The sequence below is a fragment of the Enhydra lutris genome, unplaced genomic scaffold, assembly GCF_002288905.1.
Source record: "Enhydra lutris kenyoni isolate GAN:26980312 unplaced genomic scaffold, ASM228890v2 scaffoldscaffold48, whole genome shotgun sequence".
Classification (NCBI taxonomy): domain Eukaryota; kingdom Metazoa; phylum Chordata; class Mammalia; order Carnivora; family Mustelidae; genus Enhydra; species Enhydra lutris.
Window position 1 is genome coordinate 17,175,612 of NW_019154132.1, and position 27,397 is coordinate 17,203,008.

The 27,397-nt window shown below is 43.2% G+C and overlaps 1 protein-coding gene across 1 annotated transcript in view; it reads left to right on the plus strand.

The window, feature by feature from the left end:
* The first annotated feature begins 202 nt into the window (after nucleotides 1-202).
* Nucleotides 203-27,397, plus strand: part of LOC111156658 (lysine demethylase 1B) — a 63,483-nt gene continuing 36,288 nt past the window's right edge. Inside the window, exons 1-6 of the mRNA XM_022517686.1 lie at nucleotides 203-258; nucleotides 4,199-4,298; nucleotides 5,943-6,070; nucleotides 7,107-7,196; nucleotides 7,735-7,846; nucleotides 12,442-12,558. Coding sequence (XP_022373394.1) covers nucleotides 4,212-4,298; nucleotides 5,943-6,070; nucleotides 7,107-7,196; nucleotides 7,735-7,846; nucleotides 12,442-12,558 — 534 coding nt within the window. The 5' untranslated portion in view covers nucleotides 203-258; nucleotides 4,199-4,211. The remainder of the gene's footprint in view (nucleotides 259-4,198; nucleotides 4,299-5,942; nucleotides 6,071-7,106; nucleotides 7,197-7,734; nucleotides 7,847-12,441; nucleotides 12,559-27,397) is intronic.

A 27,397-nucleotide genomic window follows, 5' to 3' on the forward strand; every position in this document is an offset into this window, starting at 1 on the left:
GCAGCGGCGGAAATGGCCAGGGCGGGGCGAGCGCCGCGGCTGAGGCGAAGGCGGGGACCCTACTCCTCCTTGGTCCCGCCGGCTCCTCCCACCCCGGGTCACGCCGTGACAGGGGCGGAAGCGGCGGCGGCGGCGGCGGCGGCCGAGCGGGGGCTGCGGCTCGCGGCGCGGATCCTGCTGTTCTGTGCGCGCGGCGCGCGGCTCCGGAGGGGCGCCGGCAGCCCCGGGCGGCGCGCAGCGTCTCGCCCGCGCTCCCAGGTGCGGGGCACGCGGCTCCGGGGGCGGGCGCGGGGGCGGCGGCGGATTTCGGGTGACAGCTCCGCACAAAGCGGCTTGGCTAGGGTGCAGGCTGCCCTTCTCCGTCTGTGCGGCGCCCCTCGGCCGGGTGGGAGGTGGAGCGGTGCACCGGGGGCTGCCCCCGCCCTCCCGGGATTAGATGGGGGGTGCGGGGTCTGAGGGAGGAGGGGGGATTCCTGGGCTGGCGTGTAGCGGCCACGGGGTTCCCCGACCCGGCGCGGGGTTCGAGGGTCTCCCTGCACGCCCCTCCAGTGCCTCCTTTCTGTGCAGCGGCGCCTTCTCGTCCCGACTCCGCGCACCTCTCCGGCGCGAAGGTGAGCCCCGGAGGCTGTTGCTTCTCCGACTTCGGGGAAGAGACGAGAAAGCGCTTCGGAGGGCGAGGCGGCTGCCGCCGGCGCCGGGAACGTGGGGGCTCCCTCCTGGGGACTGTCAGAGCCCCGTCACCTGGGGAGTGCGTGCGGCCGGCGCAGAGCCCGCGGTCCGGGGGTGGGAACTCCCCGGCTGGCTCTTCCCAGCCGAGGTGCGGCGGCGAGGAGCCCGCCCCGCCGCGCAGGTGGAGTAGGGACGCTCCGACGCGGCCACCACGCGTTCGGACGCGAGCGGCACTGCCCGGTTGCTGGGGTGACTCCTGCGGGCCCCGGCGCCGGGAGGGGGCGGCCCGATTACCGGGGCTGCTTGTCAGCAGCCCGGCAGCTGGCAGGTGAAAGAGGAAGGAAGAGAGGCAGGCCCAGCTGTAGAAAGTTAAGGTTCCGTAATGTGGAACCCGGCCAGATGGAGGCCCAGCCCTCCCTGGGGTAGGGGGCGGGCGCCCCCAGACCGCTCCAAGTGGGGAGCCCCTCTTCCTGCAGGTACGCACACCGCTCAGGGCTGCTGAGTTTTGTTCAGTCAGTGTTTCTGTTTTTGTTGTTTTTAATGTCTTGTAGTGAAAGAAGGGGCGGGAGGGAAGGTTTCTTCAGGAGATACAGGAGAAAATGACCATCAATAATGAAATTGCCTTTCCGGCACAGAAAGTCGTCAGAAAGGCATTCAGGCAGTTGAACGGGGTCCATATTTCGGGAAACTTGGTTAGCGTGGGTACAATAAGGTGCTAGTCCTGCCGTATTTTCAGCGGCCCGGAGGGAAATTCTTGTTTTTGTTGTCTCTGAAGAAGTTTCTGGTAGTTTGTCTCATTTTTATTTTTATTTATTTATTTATTTATTAAAGATTTTTTTTAACTTTAATTTTTATTTGACAGAGATCACAAGTAGGCAGAGAGAGAGGGGGAAGCAGGCTCCCTCCTGAGCAGAGAGCCCAATGCGGGCCGATCCCCGGACTCTGGGATCATGACCTGAGCCGAAGGCAGAGGCTTAACCCACTGAGCCACCCAGGCGCCCCAGTTTGTCTCATTTTTAGACATGATGCTTGTGCCACTCTACATTTTTATTCTGGCCTGAAGTCTTTTGGATTCATGTTTTTGTGAATTCTGGGTGTTTTTTTTGTTTTTGTATCAAATGATCAATAAGCTACTTCAGAAAAAAACCCTGGGAATTATTAAAATAGAAATCGAGACATTGCTATATCCATGTATATATTTATCTCCCCCCGCCAAAAAACTCACTTTTTTTCTTTTTTTGTCACTTTAAAAGAAAACCAAAGCTACGCACTTAAAATTAAGAGGAGATATGCTTGTATAATGATATTGAACATGAAACAGATTGGTTAAATTTAGTTAGGTGTGTTTATCAGTTTGAAAAACAAGGGGAGAGCACTTTGAGTATGCTAGTTTGTTAGCACTTGTGCTAAGTATTTCTAAGGTTATGTTGAGAAGCACAAAAGCGGTAGTTCTTCCAACTTAACAATTTTTCCCCTCATCGTAAGCCCCAAACCCCAGCAATAGTGAAAACAGAAATTATAGTGTCAGAAAAGGATGAGGGAGGGGTGCCTGGGTGGCTCAGTGAGTTAAAGCCTCTGCCTTCAGCTCAGGTCATGATCTCAGGGTCATGAGATCGAGTCCGGAATCGGGCTCTCTGCTCGGCGGGGAGCCTACTTCCCCCCTCTCTGCCTGACTCTCTGCCTACTTGTGATCTCTCTCTCTCTCTCTCTGTCAAATAAATAAATTAAATTAAAAAAAAAAAAGGATGAGGGAATATCACTGTGAATTATATAATTAAAGGTGAAAGTGTACGAACACAAAAAATCTTATGTTTTTCCTAGACAACACAAATTTAACAGTGGCTTTTATAGTTAATGTTTTCCTTTCCTCTTAGTTTCTTGAATTATATCATTCTTCATTGCAATTAAATAAATATTTTCCAGTACACATTTGGATTAAAATGTTTGTTGAAATTTCTGGAAACTATGCTTCCTTTTGAGTTGCCAGTATTCCTACATGACAGGGCCAAATGTTGCATGAAATGAGGCTGGTTATATTTATGCTCCCAAACCCCACATTAGACTCAAATATTTTTGCTGCAATCCTTACACGTAGTATACATTTAGATATACTATGTATGTGTATACACACACACACACACACACACACACACGTGTATATATATATTTACATGTGCTTTGTGGCTCATTTTATGAATAATGTGGAATATATGTATTATATAAAGGGATTTGTTAGATTGGACAGCCTTTTGAAAATATAAATGTGATCCAGAAAGCCTTTGGGTGTAAGAATTACAGGTACACAGTAGTTCTGTTTACATCAGGGCTGCTTTATCCAGTATAATGAGTGATATAGAACCAAAAGGCAACTTATCTAATGCTTAATTCTAATGCATTTCAGAACATGTGTAGGGTTTTGCGTTCATAACTAAATTAGTAGTATTGAGAAAGTGAAGACCGAGTTAGAGGAAGGCCCTCTTTATTACCAATGTCAGGATTTCTCAAAGTTAGTGTAGGTGGGGAAGAAGTTTTCACATGTGTTGTTAATAATCCATGAAAAATGCTCTTATGAATGTTGGTACAACTCACGGATACAAAACAGTAGGATTGCAAGGACCTCCAAGCTTTTCTCCAAGGTGAAGATAATATTTGTGGAATTTGTAACTTATAACACTTTCCCACTTTCAAATTCCTTACCCATAGGTATGTCCTATTTTCATGTTATTGTGTGTGTGTGTGTGTGTGTGTGTGTGTGTGTGTGTGGTAAATGCACAGATCAGGGAAGGAATTGTGATGATTGTAAAATCTGTATGTTATTGCATACTTATGGTAAGCATTTTTATTTTTTATTTGAGAAATACTAATTCAATAATACTTTATCTTTCATGGTTACTATGCATGACTTTTCTTACAGATTTTAGTTCTTAATGCTTATTTAACTGTGCTGTTGTTAAGCCAGTTTGAAAGATGGTAAATTTTTCTAGTAGAGGATACCAGTGACCGTCTAACCCAGATTCTTAAATTCAGTAGTGACTGGACAGTGTGCCTGAGATTGTACTGAGAGCGACCAAGTGAGTTTTCTTTGTAAAGTATAATAAGATCAAATTTTAGGTGCTCCTGAGAAGACACAGAGGGAGAGGAACAGACGAAGACCAGGTGTTTTCACTCACCGAAGTTTAGAAACAGTATAATTGGTTTATTGGTCATCTGTGTGGTGGTTCTTATTTTTACATTTTTAAATGTATATACTACGAATGGACAGCATTTATTAAGTACTTATAGTATGCTGGGTCTGGTGCTTTAAATAATGTTTCTCTTCACACCACCACTAGAGTTCACACTTGTGCCCACTTTACATGTGGGAACACTGAGGCTTGGTCTTAGATTAAGGACCTTGAAAGCAGGGGCTTCACACTAGGCAGTCTGACTGCAGAGCATATGCTCTTCCCTGGGAAACCGCATAATAACTTTGCTCCAGAGTGCTGAAAGTGTTACTGTTTACTTATTTGATTTAATTTTGTTTTTGAAGATTTTCTGAAGCAATGGCCACACCACGGAGGAGGACAAAGAAAAAAGCATCTTTTGATCATTCCCCGGATAGCCTGCCTTTGAGGAGCTCCGGTAGGCAGGTATGAAATCATCACTTCATCAGTGCACCTGTTGGGTTTTGTTTGTTTGTTTTTAGAGAAAGAGTGCAAGTAGGGGTGGGAGGCGGGGCAAAGGAAGAGGAGGAGGAGATAGAGAATTCTGAGCAGGCTCCACGCCCCAGCAGAGCCCCTGCACAGGGCTTGATCACATGGCCCTGAGCTGAGATCAAGAGTTGGCTGCTTCTCCAACGGAGCCGCCCAGGTGCCCCAAGTTTATTTTTAAGTCATCTTTGCACCCAGCATGGGGCTTGAACTCTCAACCCTGAGATGAAGAGTTACACGCTCCACTGACTGAGCCAGCCCGGCGCCCCACAGTGTGAGAAAGATTGGGGCTGAAGTATTAGAGATGAAAAGGTGCATTTCCAGTCCTCAAGGAACTTACACAGCCTAGCGGAGAAATTCCCCGTGGAACAATCGCAGCGTGGTGTGATAAAGTGAGAGAATGTAGGAAAAAAGTGTGTCTGGCAGAGGCCGTGGCAAAGACGGGCATAGAGTGTGAGTCAGCGTGAGCCGTTCAGAGAACCGCAGCTGTGTGGTTGCTCCCAGGATGTGAGCGGAGGCCAGATCGTGCTGGGCTTGGCATCGTTCACAGGAATGTGGACTTCAGTGTGTAGCCTGTTGGCTGCTGTTGGCAGGTTACTTGCTGCCGTCCCTTTTCTAGGGCTTTTTTTTTTTTTTTTTTAAAGAAAAATATTGAATGATGTAACTTTTTCTAAAATTATTCAGCTTTTGGGAGCACCTGGCTGGGTCAGTCAGAAGAGTGTGCCACTCCTGACCTTGGGGTTGTGAGCAGCCCTGTGCTGTGTATAGAGAGGACTTAAATACATAAACTTGGGGCGCCTGGGTGGCTCAGTGGGTTAAAGCCTCTGCCTTCAGCTCAGGTCATGATCCCAGGGTCCTGGGATCGAGCCCCGCATCGGGCTCTCTGCTCCGCGGGGAGCCTGCTGCCTCCTCTCTCTCTCTGCCTGCCTCTCTGCCTACTTGTGATCTCTGTCTGTCAAATAAATAAAATCTTTAAAAAAAAAATACATAAACTTAAAAAAAAATAAAATTATTCCATTTTTTTAAAATTGCAGTACTGAAAGGCTGTGACTGCTCTCATTAAAGAAAGAAAAGTCTTGGGGCGCTTGGGTGGCTCAGTTGGTGAAAGGTCTGCCTTCTTGATGTCAGGGTCCCTGCTCAGCAGGGAGTCTGTTTCTCCCTCTCCACCGCCACACCGCCCCCGCACCTAGCTCATGCTCTCTCTCACTCGCTCTCTCGAGTAAATAAATAAAATCTTTTAAAAATTTTTGATTTTTTTGATTTGAGAGTGGCTGTTGTTTTGACTGGTACACCTTTTTGCCAAGAAAGCCCCAACATTTCTTAGCTCGCATTTCAGCTCTGTCCTCAGAGACCTGTTGTTCAGGTGCTGCTTCTGTGTCTGCAGCAAGTCTGAATTATTTGCACACTGCCCTGCCGTCTCAAGGAACTTGCCGTACTGTCAACCCCTCACCTACTGGCAGGGTGTTGTTGATCTTCACAAGGTGAAGGTTCTTTCCGTCCTGAACCTTCCACCTACTTCCCCCGCGCCCCCCCTCTCCGGGCTGTTCCTGGGAAATCGTGTAACCTCAGCTGGTTCTTCCTCAGGCAAAGAAGAAAGCAACGGAGACGACAGATGAGGATGAAGATGGCGGGTCAGAGAAGAAATACCGAAGATGTGAGAAGTCAGGCTGCACCGTAGCGTGTCCCGTGTGCTTTGCAAGCGCTTCCGAAAGGTCTGTGCGGCAGACGCGTCTCGGCCTCCCCGCCCTGCCCGGGAGAGCATTCCTGGCGGGAGGCTCAGCCTGCAGGACCGTTTCCCTAAAGATAGATAGAGATACTGTAAGTCATCTAAGAATAGAGACTCGTCCTGCATTTCCGCGTCCCACACCCTCCTGGGTGCTCCCCCCTCCACCCGAGACCTAGTCATTGCAGTGCTCAGCAGCTGGCGTAAGTGTCCCTGGTCCTGCCCGCTGTTGGCTGTCCCTCTCCTGGGGGTTGAGGGTGGGAGGGGGGTCAGGGGTAGGGATGCAGTACAGAGGACCCTGGGCTCCCCGTGGGGACCAGCATGTGTCACTTTCCCTGCGCCGCTCCTCCCCTCTGAAAACATCCCTCCTCTTCCAGCAGACACATACCAGGAAACTCCCTTCACTCTTGTCCTTTTTGTGGGGACAACCCGAGCATCACCTTTGACGTCCCAAGAAAAATCCCCAGTGAAGGCTTCCAAGTCAATAAAACCTGGAAAGCAAGTCCCATTTTTATTTTTTAAGCACAGAGAGGTGATGGCGTTAGCTCCTTCCTTGGCTCCGTTCATGGCCGTGTGATGACAGGTTCTGGTCGCTGGAGAGCCTCTTTGATGGTCGGACTGCAGCTCGCAGTTCAGTGTTGGGCCATATGTCCCCGCTGGAAACTGTCCTTGTCTCCTTTGTACCCGTGCTACTTGCAGCACGCATGGTGACACTCCTTTTCATGTCCTAAAACTCATTGCCCTGGGGGAGTCTCAATAAAACTTCTGAGCCCCAGGCCCTCGAGCCCTCGTGGTTGTGGCCAGCTGGGTTAGGTACTGGTGGTCTTTAAGTCCCTGTGTCTTTGTCAGGTTTTCTTGTGGATCTGACATCCTTTTAAGTTTCCCGGTCATCTGCTCTCAGCTGTTAGGATTCTAAGTGGACATGATACAAAATGGGCTCCTAGGATGTGCTTAAGACTTGTTTTGAAAAAGCGAGAAGGAATGCTTACTCATTACCAAAGCTACACATTTTTTGCTATTTTCAGATGTGCCAAAAACGGCTACACGTCCCGATGGTATCACCTCTCCTGCGGGGAGCATTTCTGTAATGAATGCTTTGACCATTACTACCGAAGGTTTGTTCCCTAATTGTTGGAGCTTATGTGGCGGAGGGGATGTGGCGGGAGGGCGAGGGGACCTGCAGAAGGAGCCCCCGGGCTTACTGAATTTTTCCACCCTTTCAGCCATGTCTGAGCCGACGAGAGCTGTGCAGAACTCTCATGCGGTGGCTGGGTGTGTGGGTGCTGTGTGTGTGCACACTGGGGGCTCAGAAGGCACCTGCCGTGAGGTTCTAGTCTGCAGGTTCTGAAAAATCTGGGCCCTGCTCTGCTGTTCTGTGACTGTGCATGGGGCCAACGATGCAGAGATTTGGGAGAGGGGCTGAGAACTGTGGGGTGCCAGACAGATGGGGAGCCATCCTGTCTTCCTAGTTTTCTATACTAAACTAGAAGGAGCGCACCCTTCCTGATCACCCGTTTGAAGGGGGCTGAGATAACTTGCCCTCTCTTTATGATACGGCCAATTAAATCCTTTACAGAAGACTTGCTGACCTGCCTCCTGTTTGGAAACCCTGGTGAACTTCTAGCTTGATATATTTATTTTTATTCTTTTCAGCCATAAGGATGGATATGACAAATATATGGCCTGGAAAAAAATATGGACTAGCAATGGAAAAACTGAACCTAGTCCCAAAGCTTTCATGGCGGACCAGCAGCTCCCTTACTGGGTAAACAGTGTAACGGTGTATTGTCCTGGAAGACATCTGTGGGGCGAAAGACAGGAATGGATGACATGACTGATTTTTAGGAAATCTTTCTGTTATTACACTTATTCTTCTTTCTGGGTCTGTTAAAACATCACATTTTTTATTTCTGTTGGAAACGTTGGTAATTCACATAGTACAAAGAAGAAGCATACAGATCCTAGTTAGGTCGAAAATCACACTTTGTGTATAATTTTTTGTAGCTTTTAGTTTGATTTAATTTTACTTTTCCATTTAGCCGTTCTTTGACAATATAATTTCGTGATTATATCTATTAGGTAACTATGTTATTTAATAAGTGATTTGCTAATTTTTAAAATATTATAGGTAATTTTGAGCTTCTTTTTTACACACCTAAAAATTTTTTTTTAATCAATGCAAAGTTCACATAACATAAACTTAGCTATTTTTTTTTTTTTAGTTTTATTATTTTAAGTACTCTGTACACCCAATGTGGGGCTCGAACTCATGACCGCAAGATCAAGAATCGCAAGCTCTTGCCTGAGCTAGTCAGGTGCCCCCAAAGTAACCATTTTCAAGTGCACGATTTAATGCCATTTAGTACATTGATAATACTGTGCAACCTAATGGTAATTCCAAGGCATTTGCACCGTTCACAGAGGAAGCCAGCGCGCATCGAATAGTCACCTTCTGTTCCCTCTCCCCTAACCCCTGGCAACCACAGATCTTGGTGAGATACCTATTTTGGATGTTTTATATGAAGGAATCATGCAGTATATGACCTTTTATGACGTGGTATCATGTTTTTGAAGTTCATCTGTGTTGTAACTCATTCCTTTTCACGGGTACTGTTCTGTTGGATAGATTCGTTGTTGGACATTTGGGTTGTTTTCACCTCTTTAATTATTGCATACCGTTGCTCCTGTGGACATTTGTGCATGAATATTTGAATAGCTGTTTTCGGTTCTGTTTTACATATACCTAGCAATAAAACTACTGGGTTTTATGGTAACTGTTTAACCCTTTGAGGGACTGCCAGACTCTTTTCCGTAGCAAACTGCTACACAGTCTCCATTCCCAGCAGCACTGTGTAGCAGTTCAAACCACATGTCCACCAACTCTTGTTTCCCATTATTTTGATTCTAGCTATTGTGGTAGGCATCAGTGATAGATACCCCTGGCGGGAGTATCTCATTGTGGTTTTGATTCCCGTTTTTGTAATGAGAAATACCTGTGCAAGTCTTTTGCCCATTTTTAAAAAATTATTGATTATATTCCCTGCGCTATACTTTTTGTTTCTGTGGCTTATTAATTAATCAGTAACTGGAAGTTTGTAGCTCTTAATTGCCTTTACCTGTTTCACCCCTCCCTCCACCCTCCTAGCCAGTTTGTTTTCTGTCATTAAGAGTCTCTTTTGCTTTTTTGTTCATTTGTTTTTGAGGTTCCACATGTAACCAAAATCCTTTGGTATTTATTTTTAATAATAATACACTTAATACACTGTTCTCTAAGTTCATCCATGTTGTGACAAATAGCAAAATCTCATTCTTCTCTAGATTTGTGTAATATTCCTTTGTGTGTATATATATCATTTCTTTTATATTCATCTCTTGATGGACACTTCGACTGCTTTCATATCTTGCCTATGTTAGTGCTACGGTAAATATAGGGCACGTGTATCTTTTCAAATTAGTGTTTCTGTTTTCTTTGGGTAGATAGCCCAGGAGTGGAGTTACTGGATGTATCATATGGTGATTCTATTTATTTTTTGAGGAAACTCCGTATGTTTTCCACAGTGCTCGCAACAATTTGCATTCTTACCAACAATGCACGAGTGTTCCTTTTCCTCCACATTCTCACCAATACTAATTATTTCTTGTCTTTTTAATACTAGCCATTCTCACGGGTGTAAGGTGATCTCATTGTGGTTTTGATTTGCATTTCCCTGATGATGTGTGATGTTGAGCATCTTTTCATGGGTCTCTCGGCCAGCTGTAGGTGTTCTTTGGAAAAATGTCTATTCAGGTCCTCTGCCCATTTTTTATTAGATTATTTGTTTTCTGGGTTTTGAGTTGTAGAAGTTCTTTATATAATTTGGATATTAACTCTTTACTGGATATATCATTTGCAGATGTCTTTTGTTCACTGGGTTGCCTTTGGGTTTTATTGATAGTTTTTGCACTGTGCGAAAGCTTTTTATTTTGATGTAGTCCCAATTGTTTATTTTTGCTTTTGTTTCCCTTGCCTCAGGAGACCTATCCATAAATACGTTGCTAAGGCCAATGTCCAGGAACTTTATTGCCCATGGTTCCTTTTGGAAGTATTACAGTTTCAGGTCTCACATTTAGATCTTTTCATCCATTTTGAGTTTATTTTGTGTATGGTGAGAGAAAGTGGTCCAGTGTCATTCTTTTGTATGTAGCTGTCCAGTTTTCTCAGCACCATCTATTGAAGAGACGGTCTTTCCCCCATTGTATATTCTTGCATCCTGTTGTAGATTAATTGATCATATAAATATGGATTTATTTCTGGGCTCTCTATCCTGTTCCATTGACCTCTGTGTTTTTGTGCCAGTACCTTAGTGTTCTGATGACTACAGCTTTGTTGTTTATCTTGAAATCTGGGATTGTGATACCTCCAGCTTTGTTCTTTCTCAAGATTGCTTTGGCTGTTTGAGGTCTTTCATAGTTCCATATAAATTTCAGGATTATTTTAGTTCCGTGAAAAATGCTTTTGGTACTTTGATAGGAATTGTGTTAAATCTGTAGATTGCTTTGGGTAGGGTGGACATTTTAACAGTATTACTGTTACTATCCCATGGGTGTGGTATATCATTCCTTCTGTGTCCTCTTTAGTTCTTTTCGTTAACGTCTTATAGTTTTCAAAGTACAGGTCTTTCACTTTCTAAGGGAAGTTTATTCCTAGGTATTTTTATTCTTTTTGGTGTAATTATAAATGCGATTGTTTTCTTAATTTCTTTTGCTGCCACTTCATTATTAGCGTATGGAACCATGACTGATTTCTATATATTAATGTTATATTCTGAAACTTTCCTGAACTCATTTATCCTAATAGTTTTTTGGTAGGGTCTTTAGAGTTTTCTATATATAATATCATGTCATCTGCCAATAGTGATGGTTTTATTTCTTCCTTACCAGTTTGGATGCTTTTTATTTCTTTATGCAGCAATTAAACAAAAATAAATAAAAGCATCTTTGTTAAACAACCCATTTTTATTTATTTATTTTTAAAGATTTTATTTATTTATTTGGCAGGGAGAGACACAGTGAGAGGGGGAACACAAGCAGGGGGCGTGAGAGAGGGAGAAGCAGGCTTCCTGTTGAGCAGTAAGCCTGATGCGTGACGGGATCCCAGGACCCTGGGATCATGACCTGAGCCAAAGGCAGACGCTTAACGACTGAGGCATCCAGGCATCCCTGAACAACCAATTTTTAGTTGAGTTGTTTATATCTTTCAGTATTGAATTGTAGGAGTTCTTTATATATTCTGGATCCTAAACCCTTGTGATACATGACTTGCAAATATTTTCTTCTGTAGGTTGTCTTTTCACTTCTTGATAGTTTTTTGATGTGCAAAATTTTTTATTTTGAAGTTTAGTTTATCTGTTTTTTTCTTTTGCTGTTTGTGCTTTTGGTGTTCTATCCAAGAATCTGGCCAAGTCTGAGATCACGAAGATCTTTTTCTTCTAAGATTTTTATCACTTCAGGCCTTCATTTAGATGTTTGATTCATCTTGAGTTAGTTTTTTTTTAAAGATTTATTTTAGAGAGAGAGTTCACATAAGCAGGAGGGGGAGATGAGGGAGAGGGGGAGAGAGTCTCAAGCGGACTCCCCACCTAGTCCAGAGCCTGACACAAGGCTCAGTCTCACAACCCATGAGCTCAAGACCTGAGCTGAAACCAAGACTCAGATGCTTCACCGACTGAGCCACCCAGGCACCCCCATTTTGAGTTAATTTTTGTATGTGTGTGAAGTAGGCATCCAGCTTAATTTTTTCCATATGCATATTTGCACACTTTAAAAGAAAATCTTATATTTTGGAATCTAAATTTTACAGTAAAGTTATCAGGATAGTAACAGAGAATTCCCATATATCCTTCATCCAGATTCTTCTAATGTTACCATCCACCAACCATAACGTAAAGCTCCGAAATTACCATTGGTATGTCACTAATAACAACATTACAGACTTCAGTTGGGTTTCATCAGTTTTGTCCTCCTTACTGTTCCAGGATCCCATTCAGAATATCACACTGCATTTATGTGATACTTTTTGACTAAATTTAATTCTTGATCATTTCCTTAGGTTAAGAGCTGGAAAGCCTTTCTGACAACAGTGTTCACATCCCCTTTGCACTTTCCTGCTGCCTGAGCTAGTATTGAATCAGAAGTCGTTACCCCAATGGGGTAAACGTGGATTATGTGGGTGATGGTGATGCAAGGGGGAGGAAAAGTACTTGGAAGTACAAAAAGGCTGGTCAGATCTTGTGGGAAAATGGCAGAGCAAGTGCAGGAGGATGGCCATGCTAGCTCAAGATTAGCCAACTCACTGACCTTGACATACTGCTTTCCATCTAGGTTCAGTGTACAAAACCCGAGTGCAGAAAATGGAGACAACTTACCAAGGAAATCCATCTCACTCCACAGATAGCAAGGACCTACAGATGTGGTATGAAATTGAATACTACTATTAAGGTATGATCGTTGTCGGTTTTCCTTTGGAATTAATGAGTCGGTTAATTTAGTTGTAACTAAAGAGTGATGGTGTGTATTTTTCATTTGTTGTATTGATCATTTTATTTTTTTTTAAAGATTTTATTTATTTATTTGACAGACAGAGATCACATGTAGGCAGAGAGGCAGGCAGAGAGAGAGAGGAAGAAGCAGGCTCTCTGCAGAGCAGAGAGCCCGATGTGGGGCTCGATCCCAGGACCCTGGGATCATGACCTGAGCCTAAGGCAGAGGCTTTAACCCACTGAGCCACCCAGGCGCCCCTGTATTGATCATTTTATTGGGATTGCATCAGACTATGTATAACAGGACCCCAATTGTGATGGCTTAACCAATTGAGGACTTTTTTTTTTTCTCATGATAAGCAGTTTGGAAATAGCCTGTCCAGGGCTGGTGTGGCTGCCCAGGGAAGTCTCTGTTCTAGTTTCCAGTCCCACCAGGAGATGGTTGCTGCACTGTCAGCCATTGTGTGCAGATTCTAAGCAGAAAAGATGAGAAAGGCAGAGGCCGAGAAGGGTGCGCCAGCTGTGCTGCTCCCTCTTTTATTGGTAAAACAGTAGCCTTCCAGAAGTTCCAACAGTGGATTTCTCTTTACATCTCATTGCTAGAACGGGATCACACAACCACTGTGAACAACAGTAGAGATAAAGGAAGTGTAACTGAGCAAAATCAAACAAAACCAGGATCCTTTTAGTAAGGAAGAAGGGATGAATGGATATGTTTGAGCAATTGGGAATCTGACATAGTTGGTCATTTTTGACATGTGGCAATTAGTAAATGACATGTCATTTTTGACATGTGGCAATTAGTATTTAAAATGTCTAACTTTTTTTTAATATTAGTTTCAGGTATGTTATCTAGTGATTGAGTAATTCCATACTTGGTACTCGTCATCATAAATGCGCTCCTACACGCCCATCCTTCTTTCCCTTCCCCTGCCTGTCTCGCCGCTGGCAACCACCAGTTTGTTCTGTATATTTAAGAGTGTATTCCTTGGTTCGTTTTTCTCTTTTCTTTTCCTTTGCTTGTTTGTTTTGCTTCTTGAACTCCACATACGAGTGAAATCATATGGTATTTGTCTTTCTCAGACTGACTTTTATTTCATTTAGCATATACTCCCTAGATCCATCCGTGTTGTTACGAAAGGCGAGATTTCATTCTTCTGTTATGGTTGAATGATATTGCACCATGTGTACATACCACGTCTTTATCCATTCATCTGCTGATGGACACTTGGGCTTCTTCTGTAATTTCGCAATTGTAGATAATGCTGCAGTAAACAAACAAGTGTATGTATCCCTTTGAATTAGTGTTTTTGTATTTTTTGGGTAAATACCCACTAGTGCAATTACCGGATCATAGGGTAGTTCTGTTTTTAACTTTTTTTTTTTTTTTTAAGATTTGATTAGTTTATTTGACAGAGAGAGAGGCAGAGAGGGGGAAATAGGCTCCCTGTTGCACAGAGAGCCCAATGCGGGGCTCGATCCCAAGACCCTGAGATCATGACTTGAGCGGAAGGCAGAGGCTTAATCCACTGAGCCACCCAGGTGCCCCTCTTTTTAACTTTTTGAGGACCTTCCATACTGTTCTCCACACCAGCTGCACCAGTATGCATTCCCACCAACAGTGCAAGAGGGTTCCTTTTTCTCCACATCCTCACCAACACTTGTTGTTTCTTGTGTTTTTGATTTTAGCATTCTGAGAGGTGTGAGGTGATACCTCATTGTGGTTTTGATTTGCCTTTCCCTGGTAAATGATATGGAACATCTGTTCATGTGTCTGCTGGCCATCTGGATATGGTATTTGCACAGATGTCTGTTCATATCTTCTGCCCACTTTTAGTTGGATTATTTTTTTGGGTGTTGAGTTGTATCGGTTCTTTATATATTTTGGATACTAACCCTTTTTCAGCTAAGTCTTTTGCAAATACCATCTCCCATTCAGTAGGCTGACTATTTTGTTGACTGTTTCATTCATTGTGCAGAAGCTTTTTATCTTGATGAGGTCCCAATAGTTTATTTTTGCTTTTGTTTCCCTTGCCTCAGGAAACATGTCTAGAAAAATGTTGCTATGGCCAATGTCGAAGAATTTACTGCCTGTGTTCTCTTCAAGGATTTTTATGGTTTCAGGTCTCACATTTAGCTCTTTAATGCATTTTGAGTTTATTTGGGTGTATAGTGTCAGAAAGCAGCCTGGTTTCATTCTTTTGCATGTAGCTGTTCACTTTTTCCAACACCGTTTGTCGAAGAGACTTTTTCCCGTTGGATAGGTTTCCTGCTTTGTCAAAGATGAACTGACCGTGTAATTGTGGGTTTATTTCTGGTTTCTCCATTCTATTGATGTATGCGTCTGTTTTTTTGTTTTTGTTTTTGTTTTTAAGATTTTATTTATTTATTTGACAGAGATCACAAGTAGGCAGAGAGACAGGCAGAAAGAGGGGGAAGCAGGCTCCCTCCTGAGCAGACAGCCTGATGCAGGGCTGGATCCCAGGACCCCGAGATCATGACCTTAGCCGAAGACAGAGGCCCAACCTGCTGAACCACCCAGGCGCCCCAGTGCGTCTGTTTTTTGCCAGTACCATACTGTTTTGATTACTACACCCATGTCATATAACTTGAAGTTCAGAATTGTGACACCTCAAGCTTCGCTTTTCTTAAGATTGCTTTGGCTACTCAGGGTCTTTTGTGGTTCCATGCAAATTTTGTGATTGCTTGTTCTAGCTCTGTGAAAAATGCTGTTGGTATTTTGATAGGGACTGCATTAAATCTGTAGATTGCTTTGGGTAGTCTGGACATTTTAACAGTATTTGTTCTTTCAATCCATGTGGATGGAATGTCTTTCCATTTCTTTGTGTCATCTTCAGTTTCTTTCATCAGTGGTTTACAGTTTCCAGAGTACAGGTTCTCACTGCTTTGGTTATGCTTATTCCTAGGTATCTTATTATTTTGGGTACAGTTGTAAATGGAATTGTTTTCTTAATTTCTCTTTCTGCTTCATCATTATTGGCGTATAGAAATGCAACAGATTTCTATAGATTAATTTTATATCCTGTGAATTTGTTGACCATTCTAGCGGTTTTTTTGTTGTCTTTTGAGTTTTTTGTGTGTAGCATCGTGTCGTCTGCCAGCAGTGAAAGTTTTACTTCTTTCTTACTTATATGGATGCCTTTTATTTCTTTTTGTTGTCTGATGACTGTGGCTAGGACTTCCAGTGCTATGTTGAATAAAAATGGTGAGAGTGGGCATCCTTGTCTTACTCATCTTTAAAGGGCAAGCTCCGTTTTTCCCCTTGGAGGATGGTACCAGCTATGGGTTTTTCCTATGTAGCCTTTGTTATGTTGAGGTACGTTCCCTCTAAACCTGCTTTGTTGAGGGTTTTGTTTTTTTTTTTTTTTTCAAGATTTTATTTATTTATTTGACAGAGAGAGATACAGCAAGAGAGTGAACACAAGCAGGGGGTGTCGGAGAGGGAGAAGCAGGCTTCCCACCTAGGGGGAGCCCGATGCGGGGCTCAATCCCAGGACCCCCTGGGATCTTGACCTGAGCTGAAGGGAGATGCTTAACAACTGAGCCACCCAGGCACCTGAGGGGTTCTATTATGAGTGGATATAGTACTTTGTCAAGTGCTTTTTCTGCATCTGTTGAAATGAGAATATAGTAGTTACCCTTTCTCTTATCAATGTGATATATTACATTGATTTGTTAATATCGAATCACTCTTGCAGCCCGGGAATGAGTGTCCCTTAATCATGGTGAATGATTATTTTAATGTATTGTTGGATCTGGCTTGCTAGTATTTTGTTGAGGATTTTTGCATCTATGTTCATCAGAGATACTGGCCTATAATTCTCTTTTTTGTGGTGTCTTTATATGGTTTTGGTATCAGGGTAATAATGCTGGCCTCACAGAATAAATCTGAAAGTTTTCCTTCTTTTTCTAATTTTTGGAAGTGTGGGAAGAATAGGTATTGACTCTTCCTTAAATGTTTGGTAGAGGGGCGCCTGGGTGGCTCAGTCGGTGAAATGACTGCCGTCAACTCAAGTCATATCTCAGAGTGCTGGGATTGAGCCCCATGTCAGGCTCCCTGCCCAACGAGGCGTCTGCTTCTCCCTCTCCCTCCGCCTCTCCCCCTGCTTGTGCTCTCTCTGTTTCTCAAATAAAATCTTTTAAAAAAATAAAAAAACTAAGAAATAAAAAATAAATGTTTGGTAGAATTCAGCTGTGAAGCCATCTGGTTCTGGATTTTTGTTTGTTGGGAGTTTTTATTGTTTTTATTGTTACTGATTCACTTTCTTTGCTGGTAATTGGTCTGTTCAAATTTTGTGTTTCTTCCTGCTTCAGTTTTGGTAGGTTATAGGTTCCTGTGAATTTATCCATTTCTTCTAGGTTGTCCAATTTGTTGGCATATTGTTTTTTATAACATACCATTGCAGTTATTTATATTTCTGTAAGGTTAGTTTTTATTTCTCCTCTCTCACTTGTGATTCGGGTCCTTTCTCTTTTTTTCTTAATGAGTCCATCTAGACATTTATCAATTTCATTGGTTGTTTTTTTGGTTTCTTGGTTTTTTCCCCCGAAGAACCAGCTCCTGGTTTCATTGATCTGTTCTATTGTATATTTTGTTTCTATATTACTTATTTCCGCCCTAATCTTTATTTTTTCCTTCCTTCTGATGGCTTTAGGCTTCATTTGTTGTTCTTTTTCTAGTTCCTCTAGGTGTAAGGTTATGTTGTTTGCGATTTTTCTTTGCTTCTGGAGGTATACCTCTGTTGCTATATACTTCCCTCTTAGGACTGCTTTCGCTTTGTCTCAAGGGTTTGAATCATTGTGTTTCACTTTTATTTGTTTCCATGTACTTTTAAAATTTCTTCTTGTATTTCCTGGTTGACCCTTTCATTGTTTAATAGCATGTTACTTAACCTCCACGTCCATGTGCCCTTCCCAGATTTTTTTCTTGGGGTTCACTTCTAGTTTCATAGCAGTGCGGTGAGAAAAGATGTATGGTGTGACTTTGATCTTTTCAATTTGTTGAGGCTTGTTTTGTGGCCCAATATGTGATCTGTTCTGGAGAAGGTTCCATGTGTACTTGAAAAGAATGTGTATTCTGCTGCTTTAGAATGTAATGTTCTCAATGTATCTCTTAAGAGTTTAAGAGATACTGTTGTCATACAGTTCCAGTGTAACACTCAAAGCCATTGTTCCCTTGTTGACTTCCTGTTTAGATAATCTGCCCATTGATGTAAGTCAGGTGTTAAAGTGCCCTACTACTTTGGTATTATCGATTAGTCCTTTATGTTTGTTATTAACTGTTTTATGTGTTTGGGAGCTCCTATGTTGGGTGCATAAATATATATTTTTAAAAGATTTTATTTATTTTAGGGGCACCTGGGTGGCTCAGTGGGTTAAAGCCTCTGCCTTCGGCTCAGGTCATGATCCCAGGGTCCTGGGATCGAGCCCCGCATTGGGCTCTCTGCTTGGCAGGAAGCCTGCTTCCTCCTCTCTCTCTGCCTGCCTCTCTGCCTACTTGTGATCTCTGTCCGTCAAATAAATAAATAAAATCTTTAAAAAAAAAAAGATTTTATTTATTTTAAAGAGCGAGGGGGGTGCAGAAAGGAAGGGAGAGACAGAGAATTTCAAGCCGACTCTGAGCTGAGCAAGGAGCCCAACGTGGGGCTCAGCCCCTTGACCCTGAGACTGTGACCCAAGCCCAAACCAAGAGTTGGACACTTAACTGAGTCACCTAGGTGCCGTGGGTGCATACATATTTACAATTATTTTCTTGTTGGATTGTCCCCTTTATTATAGTGTCCTTCTTTGATTCTTACTATAGGCTTTCTTTTTTTTTTATTATTTTTAATTAACATATAATGTATTATTAGCCCCAGGGGTACAGGTCTGTGAATCGCCAGATTTATGCACTTCACAGCACTCACCATAGCACATACCCTCCCCAATGTCCATAACCCCACCACCTTCTCTCTGCCCGGCAACTCTCAGTTTGTTTTGTGAGATTAAGAGTCTCTTATGGTTTGTCTCCCTCCTGATCCCATCTTGTTTCATTTATTCTTTTCCTACACCCCATGTTGCCTCTCAATTTCCTCGTATCAAGGAGATCATCTGATAATTGTCTTTCTCCAATTGACTGATTTCGCTAAGCCTAATACCTTCTAGTTCCATCCATGTTGTTGCAAATGGCAAGATTTCATTTCTTTTGATGGCTGCATAGTATTCCATTGTGTATAGATATACCAGGTATTCTTTATCCATTCATCTGTTGATGGACTTCTAGGTTCTTCCCATAGTTTGGCTATTGTGGACATTGCTGCTATGAACATTCGGGTGCACGTGCCCCTTTGGATCACTACATTTGTATCTTGGGGTAAATACCCAGTAGTGCAATTGCTGGGTCATCGGGTAGCTCTGTTTTCAACTTTTTGAGGAAGCTTCATGCTGGTTTTTTTTTTTTTTTTTAAGATTTTATTTCTTTATTTGACAGAGATCACAAGTAGGCAGAGAGGCAGGCAGAGAGAGAGGAAGGGAAGCAGGCTCCCTGCTGAGCAGAGAGCCGCATGCGGGGCTCGATCCCAGAACCCTGAGATCATGACCTGAGCCGAAGGCAGAGGCTAGCTTCATGCTGTTTTACAGAGTGGTTGCACCAGCGTGCTTTCCCACCAACAGCATAGGAGGGGTCCCCTTTCTCTGCATCCTCGCCAGCATCTGTCATTCCCTGACTTGTTAATTTTTACAGGCTTTCTTTTAAAGTCTATTTTGTCCAGTAGAAGTATTGCTACTCCAGCTTTCTTTTAGATCTGTTTGCCTGATAAATGTTTCTCCATCTTCTCACTTTAAATCTGCAGGTGCTTTCAGGTCGAAAATGAGTCTCTTGTAGGCAGCATGTACACGAGTCCTGTTTTTTATTTTTTCTTTCTTTTTTTTTTTAAGATTTTATTTATTTATTTGACAGATCACAAGTAGGCAGAGAGGCAGGCTGAGAGAGAGGAGGAAGCAGGCTCCCTGCTGAGCAGAGAGCCCGATGCGAGGCTCGATCCCAGGATGCCAGGATCATGACCTGAGCTGAAGGCAGAGGCTTCAACCCACTGAGCCACCCAGGCGCCCCACAAGTCCTGTTTTTTAATCCATTCTGTCATACTGTGTCTTTTGAATGGAGCATTTAGTTTATGTACATTCAGTGTCGTCATTGATAGATACGTATTTATTGCCATTTCATTATTTTGTCATTTGTTTTGAAGCTTTTCTCTCATCCTTTCTTTTTCTCTTTCATAGTTTGCTGGTTTTCTTAGAGATATATTTGGATTTTTTTTCTCGTTGTTCTTTGCATATTTGCTGGTGGTTTTTGATTTGTGGTTACCAAAAATTAAGTTTGTACAAACCTTTTAGTCCTATAGTAGTCTCTATTAAGTGGACGGTCATTTAGGTTTGAGCCCAGTCTTTTCTCCTGTCTTCCCCACGTTTGTAGGTATAGGGTGTCATGTTTTACACCCTTTTATTTTGCGTTCTCCTTGACTAATTTTTTTACACAGAAATACTCATTTTTACTGCTTGTGTGTTTCCTACCCTCATACAACCATTTTTGGTCTTTCCTTTCCACTCAAAAAGTCCCCTGTAATATTACTTGCGAGGCTGGTTTAGTTGCCGTGAACTCCTATAGGTTTTGTTTGTCTGGGAAACTCCTTACCTCTCCTTCCATTCTGAATTATAGCCTGGCTGGAAAGAGTATTCTTGGTTGCATGTGTTTCCCATTCAGTACTTTGACTATAGCACCCTGCTCTTTTCTGGCTTGGAAAGTTTCTGCTGAAAAATTTGTGGCTAGCCTTTTGGGGTTTCCTTTCTTTACATAACTATCTTCATTGGTATTACTGCTTTTAATATTTTTTCCTTATCACTATATTTTACCATTCTAATTATAGTATGTCTTGGTGTGGATCAGCTTTTGTTGATTTTACTGGGGGTTCTCTGTGTCTCCTGGATCTAGTTATCTCTTCCCTTCCCCAGATTAGGGAAGTTTTGAGCTATTCTTTTCTTTCTTTTTTTTTAAATAAGATTTTATTTATTTACTTATTTGAGGGAGAGAGTGAATGCGCTGGCCAGGAGAGGGAGAGGGATTAGTGGACTCCACACTGAGTGCAGAGCCCGACTTGGGGCTCAATCCCATGACCTTAAGACCATGACATGAGCCAAAATCTACAGTAGGATTCTTTACTGACTGAGCCACCCTGGTGCCACTCAGCTGTTACCTCTTCAAGTAAATTCTCTGCCTCCTTTTCTCTCTCTCTCTCTCCTTCTCTTCCAGGGCTCCTATAATAGGAATGTTGTTACGTTTGATGAAGTCAGTGAGTTCTCTAAGTCTATTCTTATTTGCATAAGTCTTTTCTCTCTTTTGTTCAGCTTGATTACTTTCCATTACTCAGTCTTCTACATCACTAATTCTTTCCTCTGCTTCTTTCATCCTGCTGTTAATTCTATCAATTCAGTTCACTCTGCCACGTTATTCCTTTCCTCTGGGTCAAGGGTCTCAGTGTTGTCCTCTACTCTTTTCTCAAGTTCAGTAAGTATCTTTATGATCATTGCTTTAAATTCCCTATCAGGCATGTTACTTCTGTTTCTGTTAGAACTCTGGCTGTGGCATTGTCCTTTTTCTTTAATTTGGGACACATTCCTCTGTCTTCTTATCTTGTCTAAGTCTCTGTGCCTGTTTATGTGTGTTGGGAAAATCAGTTGAGGGTAATGGTCTTAGGAGGAAGAGTTCTTGCAGTCCCCTGCTGTTGTAGTGTCTCCTGTTCCCCAAGGCCTGGCGCTTCTGGGACTGTCTCCAGCATGTGCTTGTGAGCACTCTGCAGGTGTTTCCTGGACACTTTATCCTTCAGGTTAGTCCTCTGCAGAGGCCCTCTTCGCCTGTTGTGGGCAGTGTTTGGTTCCTGGCCTGATGTGGTGCATTTTAACTGGATGTATTCTGGTTTGCTTGTGAAATGGGACCGTCATCACTGCCACCAGAACCGAGGCCTCAAAAACCTCAAGGCTGGGGTGATGCAGTGTGGGTAGGGTTTGCACTGGCTTTTGGGGGGGGACACGGGCCTGCCATGCTGGGATTTAGGCAAATGTGACTGGGATGGTTGGTTCTCCTGGAACACAGGGCTGGGGAGAGGCCTGACCTCAGTAAGTTAGGTAATGAGTGTGGGCCCTGGGCTGGTTCCTATGGGTGTGTCTCTGTGTCATTGCCGAGGATGGACAAGAGAAATGGCTCCTGCCAGTTCCTTTGTTCCCAGAGGGGTCTCTCCATGATCACTGCTTCTCTGGGACTTGCTCTGAGATGAGCCCCAAACCTCCCCACTGTGTGCCGCAGGGGTTCTTCAGATCCCGCTTTCATCCATGCTGTGTGTCTGAGGACTATTTGCCCTTCCTCCTCTCCAAGAGTAACCGCCATAGCTTCCGCGCTGTATCCCAGCCGACTCAATTGACCTTTAGAACTCCCGACTTTAAGTCCTGCTGGTTGCAGGAACTCATGAGATTTGGTCTTTCTTACTTTCCAAGCCAGTTGCTATGGGGATTCGTTTTCCCCGTGCACTCCCCCGTGTGCCAGTCTGTCTCTTGCCGGTCTCTGCAACCACAGCCCCTCCTCCCTGCTGCAGTGGCCAGGATCCGTTTCTCTTCCAAGCCACATCTCTGCACTCCCACCTTCCTCAATGTGGCCTTTTCTCTCGCTTTAGTGGTGGAGTTTGTTCTGTCAGTCTTCAGATCAATTTCTGGGATATTTAGGATGACTTGATGATGGTCTAGTTTTATTTGTGGGACGGGGCAAGCCTAGGGTCCTCCTCCTCTGCTGTCATCTTCCCCTCTGAAAATAAAGTTTTATTGGAATATAGGATGCTCATTTATGTATTGTCTATGGCTGCTTTCGTGCTACAATGGTAAGGGGTTTGTCATGTAGACCGTACGATACACAGGATTTAAAGTATTTACTGTCTAGCCCTTTACAGAAAATGTTTCCCAACGTCTGTTCTGATCCATGAGCATGGTGTATCTCTCCATCTTTTCAGGGTTTTTAATTTTCTCCATGTGTTTTTCTAGTTTTTAATGGAGGGTGTCTTTTGTTAAATTTATTTCGAGATATTTTGCTTTTTTTCTGTAATTATAAGTGGAATTTATTTTTAACTTTATTTTCAAGTTGTTTGTTACAATTATGTAGAAATACAAGTTACTTGTATATATTGACTTTCTACCCAGAGAGTTTCTTGAATTCACTTATTAAATTTCAAAGATCTTTTCGTAGATTACTTTGGATTTTCTACCATCATAGCAACTCTTGTGCTTTTTTTAAAAACTAAATTTTTTGGCTCTTTCTTCTTCTTGCCTTATTACTTTGGCCATGACCATCAGCACAGAGTTGAGTAGAAGTTGGAGAACAGCTATCTTTTCTTGTTCCTGACTTAGGAGAAATGTGTTCAGTATTTTATCATTATGTATAGGTGCCAGCTGTAGCTTTTCACAGATGTCTTTGATCAGACTGAAGAAGTTCCTCTCTTTCCCTACTTTGCTGAGAATATTTTGTTATGAACGGATGTTGGATTTTGTTAGAAACTTTCTCTACTTCTTTTGTTTTGTTTTTTTGTTTTATTTAAGATTTATTTATTTATTTATTTGACAGAGAAAGAGAGATCACAAGTAAGCAGAGAGGCAGGGGTCGGGGTGAGGGGAAGCAGGCTCCCTGCTGATCAGAGAGCCCGATGTGGGGCTCGATCCCAGGACCCCGGGATCATGACCTGAGCCGAAGGCAGAGGCTTAACCCACTGAGCCACTCAGGCACCCCTCTCTGTGTCTTTTGTGATGATTGTGTGGGTTTTTCTCCTTTAATCTATTAATGCGAATTGCACAGATTCTAGCATGTGAAACAACCTTTCGTTCCTGGTTGGGGGGGGGGGGCAGAAATACCACTTGTTCTTAATATATTATCCTTTAATGTATTGTTGGATTCTCTTTGCTCATATTTTGTTGTGGAATTCTGCACCTGTGTTCATGATGAATACAATCTGTCATTTTCTTTTCTTGTAATATATCCTTGTTGGGTTCTGGTATCCAAGGTATGCCGGCTCCATAAGATGAACTGAGAAGTAGATCCTTCTCCTCTGTTCTGTTAAAAAGTCTGTGTAAGGTTGATAATGATTTCTTCTTTACTGTTTGGTAAGTGAAGACATTGGGCTAGTTATCTTTGCGAGGAGTTTTGAAATGATAAATTCAGTGTCTTAAACAGATGTGACTTGTTACATGACTTATCCTACCAGTTTTAGATAGTTGTGTTCTGTGGGTTTTTAAACTTCTTTTAATTAAAAAATAATTTTTTTAAGAGAGGTGGTGCCTACGTGCATGTAGGTGGTGGGGGAGGGGCAGAGAAAGGGAGAGACAGAATCTTAAGCAGGAAAAAGGCCGACAGCACGGGGCTATATCTCACCACCCTGAGATCATAACCCGAGTTGAAATCAAGAGTTGGACATTTAGCTATCTAAGCCAACCAGGTGCCCCGAATTATTTTAATTTTAATTTTTATTTTTATTTTTTTAAAAGATTGTATTTATTTATTTGAGAGAGAGGAGAGAGAGCGAGCATGAGGGGAGAGAGGTTAGCGGGAGAAGCAGACTCCCCGCCGAGCAGGGAGCCGGACGTGGGACTCCATCCCGGGACTCCAGGACCATGACCTGAGCCGAAGGCATTCACTCAACCAACTGAGCCACCCAGGCGCCCCTTAATTTTTATTTTTAAGCATTCTTTACAGTGCAGGGCTCAGATGCGCGCCTGGAGATCAGGCATAACCTGTTCCACCTGTTCTGCCGACTGAGCCAGCCAGTTGTGTTTTTGAAATGTATTTCATCTTCATTGTCAGATTTGTTAGAGTTGTTGGCACTGTTCCCTCATTCTCCTCTCAGTGGGATCTGTGGGGGTACCCCTGTTTCATTTTTGATGTTGGCAGTTCGGGAGTAAAGGGTAGAAAGCACAGATCTAAACTTGGGGTGCCAGGGTCCCGGAGTTAGGAAGTCCTGTGCTGACGCCGTTCAGTTCAGCACCTGAATTGGTGCTTGGGCTGGACCTTTGGAGCAGAAGCCATTTGTGGGACAGGAGAGGAAAACGAGGGAGGGGGCTGATGTTGGGGGGCTGGGTAATTCATTTTCGAGGCTGAGTGGGTCCAGACACGGGAATCGGGGTTCGAGTGTTAGGTGAGCTGATCAGTATTATGTGCCCTGACTAGCACCTGTGCCTCAGATGACTTCTCAAGTGGATTCCATTGTATTTAAAAGGAGAGCTCGGCCAGGGAGCAGTCAAAAATAGCAGACTATTTTAATAGATACTATCCTTGGGGCCATTCTCACCCAACCTGCTTTTGTGAAGTTTCCAGACAATTGTTCTAAAGGATTAAACAGATATCTTAGATGGCTTGCCTGATAATGTTAAGCTACTAAACAGTAAGTATGTTTTATATGCAGGGTTTATATGAAAATAATTTGTCCTGGTTCTGGTTTAGCTGGGTTTGGAGTTCTGCACCATCCCTCTTCTCTTTCACCTGTGATAACAGAAAGTACAATTTCGACGTTGTTTCTTTTTTTTTTTTTTTGACGTCGTTTCTACTCATTCTTCAGGTCATCTGTGTCCCTTTTCCAATTTACTTGATTTTCCTTCCTGCGGTCCGTGTCTTTTTCACTTTCTTCAACTTGAACTGCTTGGGAAAACCCCAAGGTTTTCTGTAGAATGAGCTTGTTTTTTTAGAAAAATGACATGTGCTCATCTTTGAAACATTGAAACAATACAGAAAAGACCAAAGATGATAGCCAAAAAAACAAGCTCATGCGGTCACCATCATGAAATAACCATTTTCATTTGAAAATATTCCCCTCAGTGTGTCTGAGGAGAAGTTCTGGCTGACATACCACTTTGGTATGTCATACATACTACCGCATGTGCTGGTTTCATGTTCCGTGGTTGCATTTCACACAACCAAACTTAACATAAGAAAAAGAAGCCAAAGTGAACTAAGAACTTGCTGAACGTGGAGTAACAATTTCTTCATCACAAGGAATAGTAGTTTCTGAAATCTCCCTGAGGGGCGCCTGGGTGGCTCAGTCCGTTGAGGGTCTGCCTTTGGCCCAAGTCATGATCTCAGGGTCCTGAGATCAAGTCCCGCATCCCCCTGGCTCTCTACTCAGTGGGGAGCCTGCTTCTCCCTCTTACTCTGTGCTCTTGTGCTCTCTCAAATAAATAAACGAAATCTTTTAAAAAAATAAAAATAAAATAAAATAAAATCTCCCTGAAAGATAAAGAAGATATGTGATGAGAATGCTGGGAGGTTGGAATCGCCCTCCCTTCTTTTTTAAAATGCATGTTTCAGTCTTAGATGCTTAACACTGGGACACGAAAGAGGAAAAAGTAAATTACATCACACTTCGGGCCACCCCGCCTTTTCCTCACTCCCAGTGCTTGTTAGTGTTTCGGGTCACTTATTTCCAGTCACCATAATCTCTCCGTTGTTTACTCTTGCTTCTGTGTTCATGGGGCTTCACTGCCCCCCACAATTTCTGTACCACAGTTCCTTCTGTCCCCACTTCTTTATTGTGGTTCCTCACGTGGTTGGATGTATTTTAACTGCAGGCACTTTTCCCCAGCAGGGGCTCCGAGGTGTCCGATCTCTTCCATTTTTGAAAACTTAATTGTCTTTCTCTCCTCTAGCCTCCCACCATCTTAAAGTTGAAGGGTTTGCGGTCTTAAATTCCAGCTTCTGACGATGCCATCACTTTTCTCATCTCCTTCTCCCCTCCAGAGATTCCCCCTTCGAGACCTACTGCTCCAGTCTCAACTGATGGCCATCCGTAGCCTGAACGTTTGAAATATTTATTGAAATGGTGTTTATTGACCCAGAGTCACTTCGGTCTTCAGCTTGGCATTCTGTCAAGGACGAAGTCTAGAGAGGTTTATTTGTAAACCAGTATTAAACAGCACGGTAGTGAGCGCCACCTGCTCTTTTGGGGCTTTGCTTTTGGTCGTTAATATATCTTTTTTAGAGAAGGGGAGAGACAGGCGGGGAGTGGCAGAGGGGGCAGGAGACAGAGCAGGAGAGAGAGAATCTCCAGCAGGCTCCATGCCCAGCTTGGAGCCTGAAGCGGGGCGTGATCCCACAACCCTGAGATCCCATCTGACCTGAAATGAGGAGTTGGATGCTTAGTCAACCGAGCCACCCAGGCACCCCTGCTGGTTTATATAAAGATGCTTCCATATCAGCACACAAAGATCTCTTTGTTTTTAAAGGCCATGTAAGACATAGTCCATTCAGTTGGTGTATCCTGATGAATTTACCCTGACTAAAGGGTATTTAGGTGACTTTTAAATTGTGTTTACTGTTAGGTGCCTGGGTGGCTCAGTGGGTTAAGCCTCTGCCTTCGGCTCAGGTCATGATCTCAGGGTCCTGAGATCGAGCCCCACATCAAGCTCTGGGCTCAGCAGGAAGCCTGCTTCCCCCCCTCTCTCTGCCTGCCTCTCTGCCTACTTGTGATCTCTCTCTCTCTCTCTCTGCCAAACAAATAAAATCTTTAAAAAAAAAAAAAAAGAAAGAAATTGTGTTTACTGTTTGTGACAGTGCTACAGTGAATAGCTTTGTATCTATGCCATTATCAGTCTACGTGTAGGATCAATTCCGGGAAATGAAATTTCTGTGTCTAAGTATATATGGTCATTTTCCCTTTCTTTCTTTCTTTTTCTTTCTTTCTTTCTTTCTTTCTTTCTTTCTTTCTTTCTTTCTTTCTTTCTTT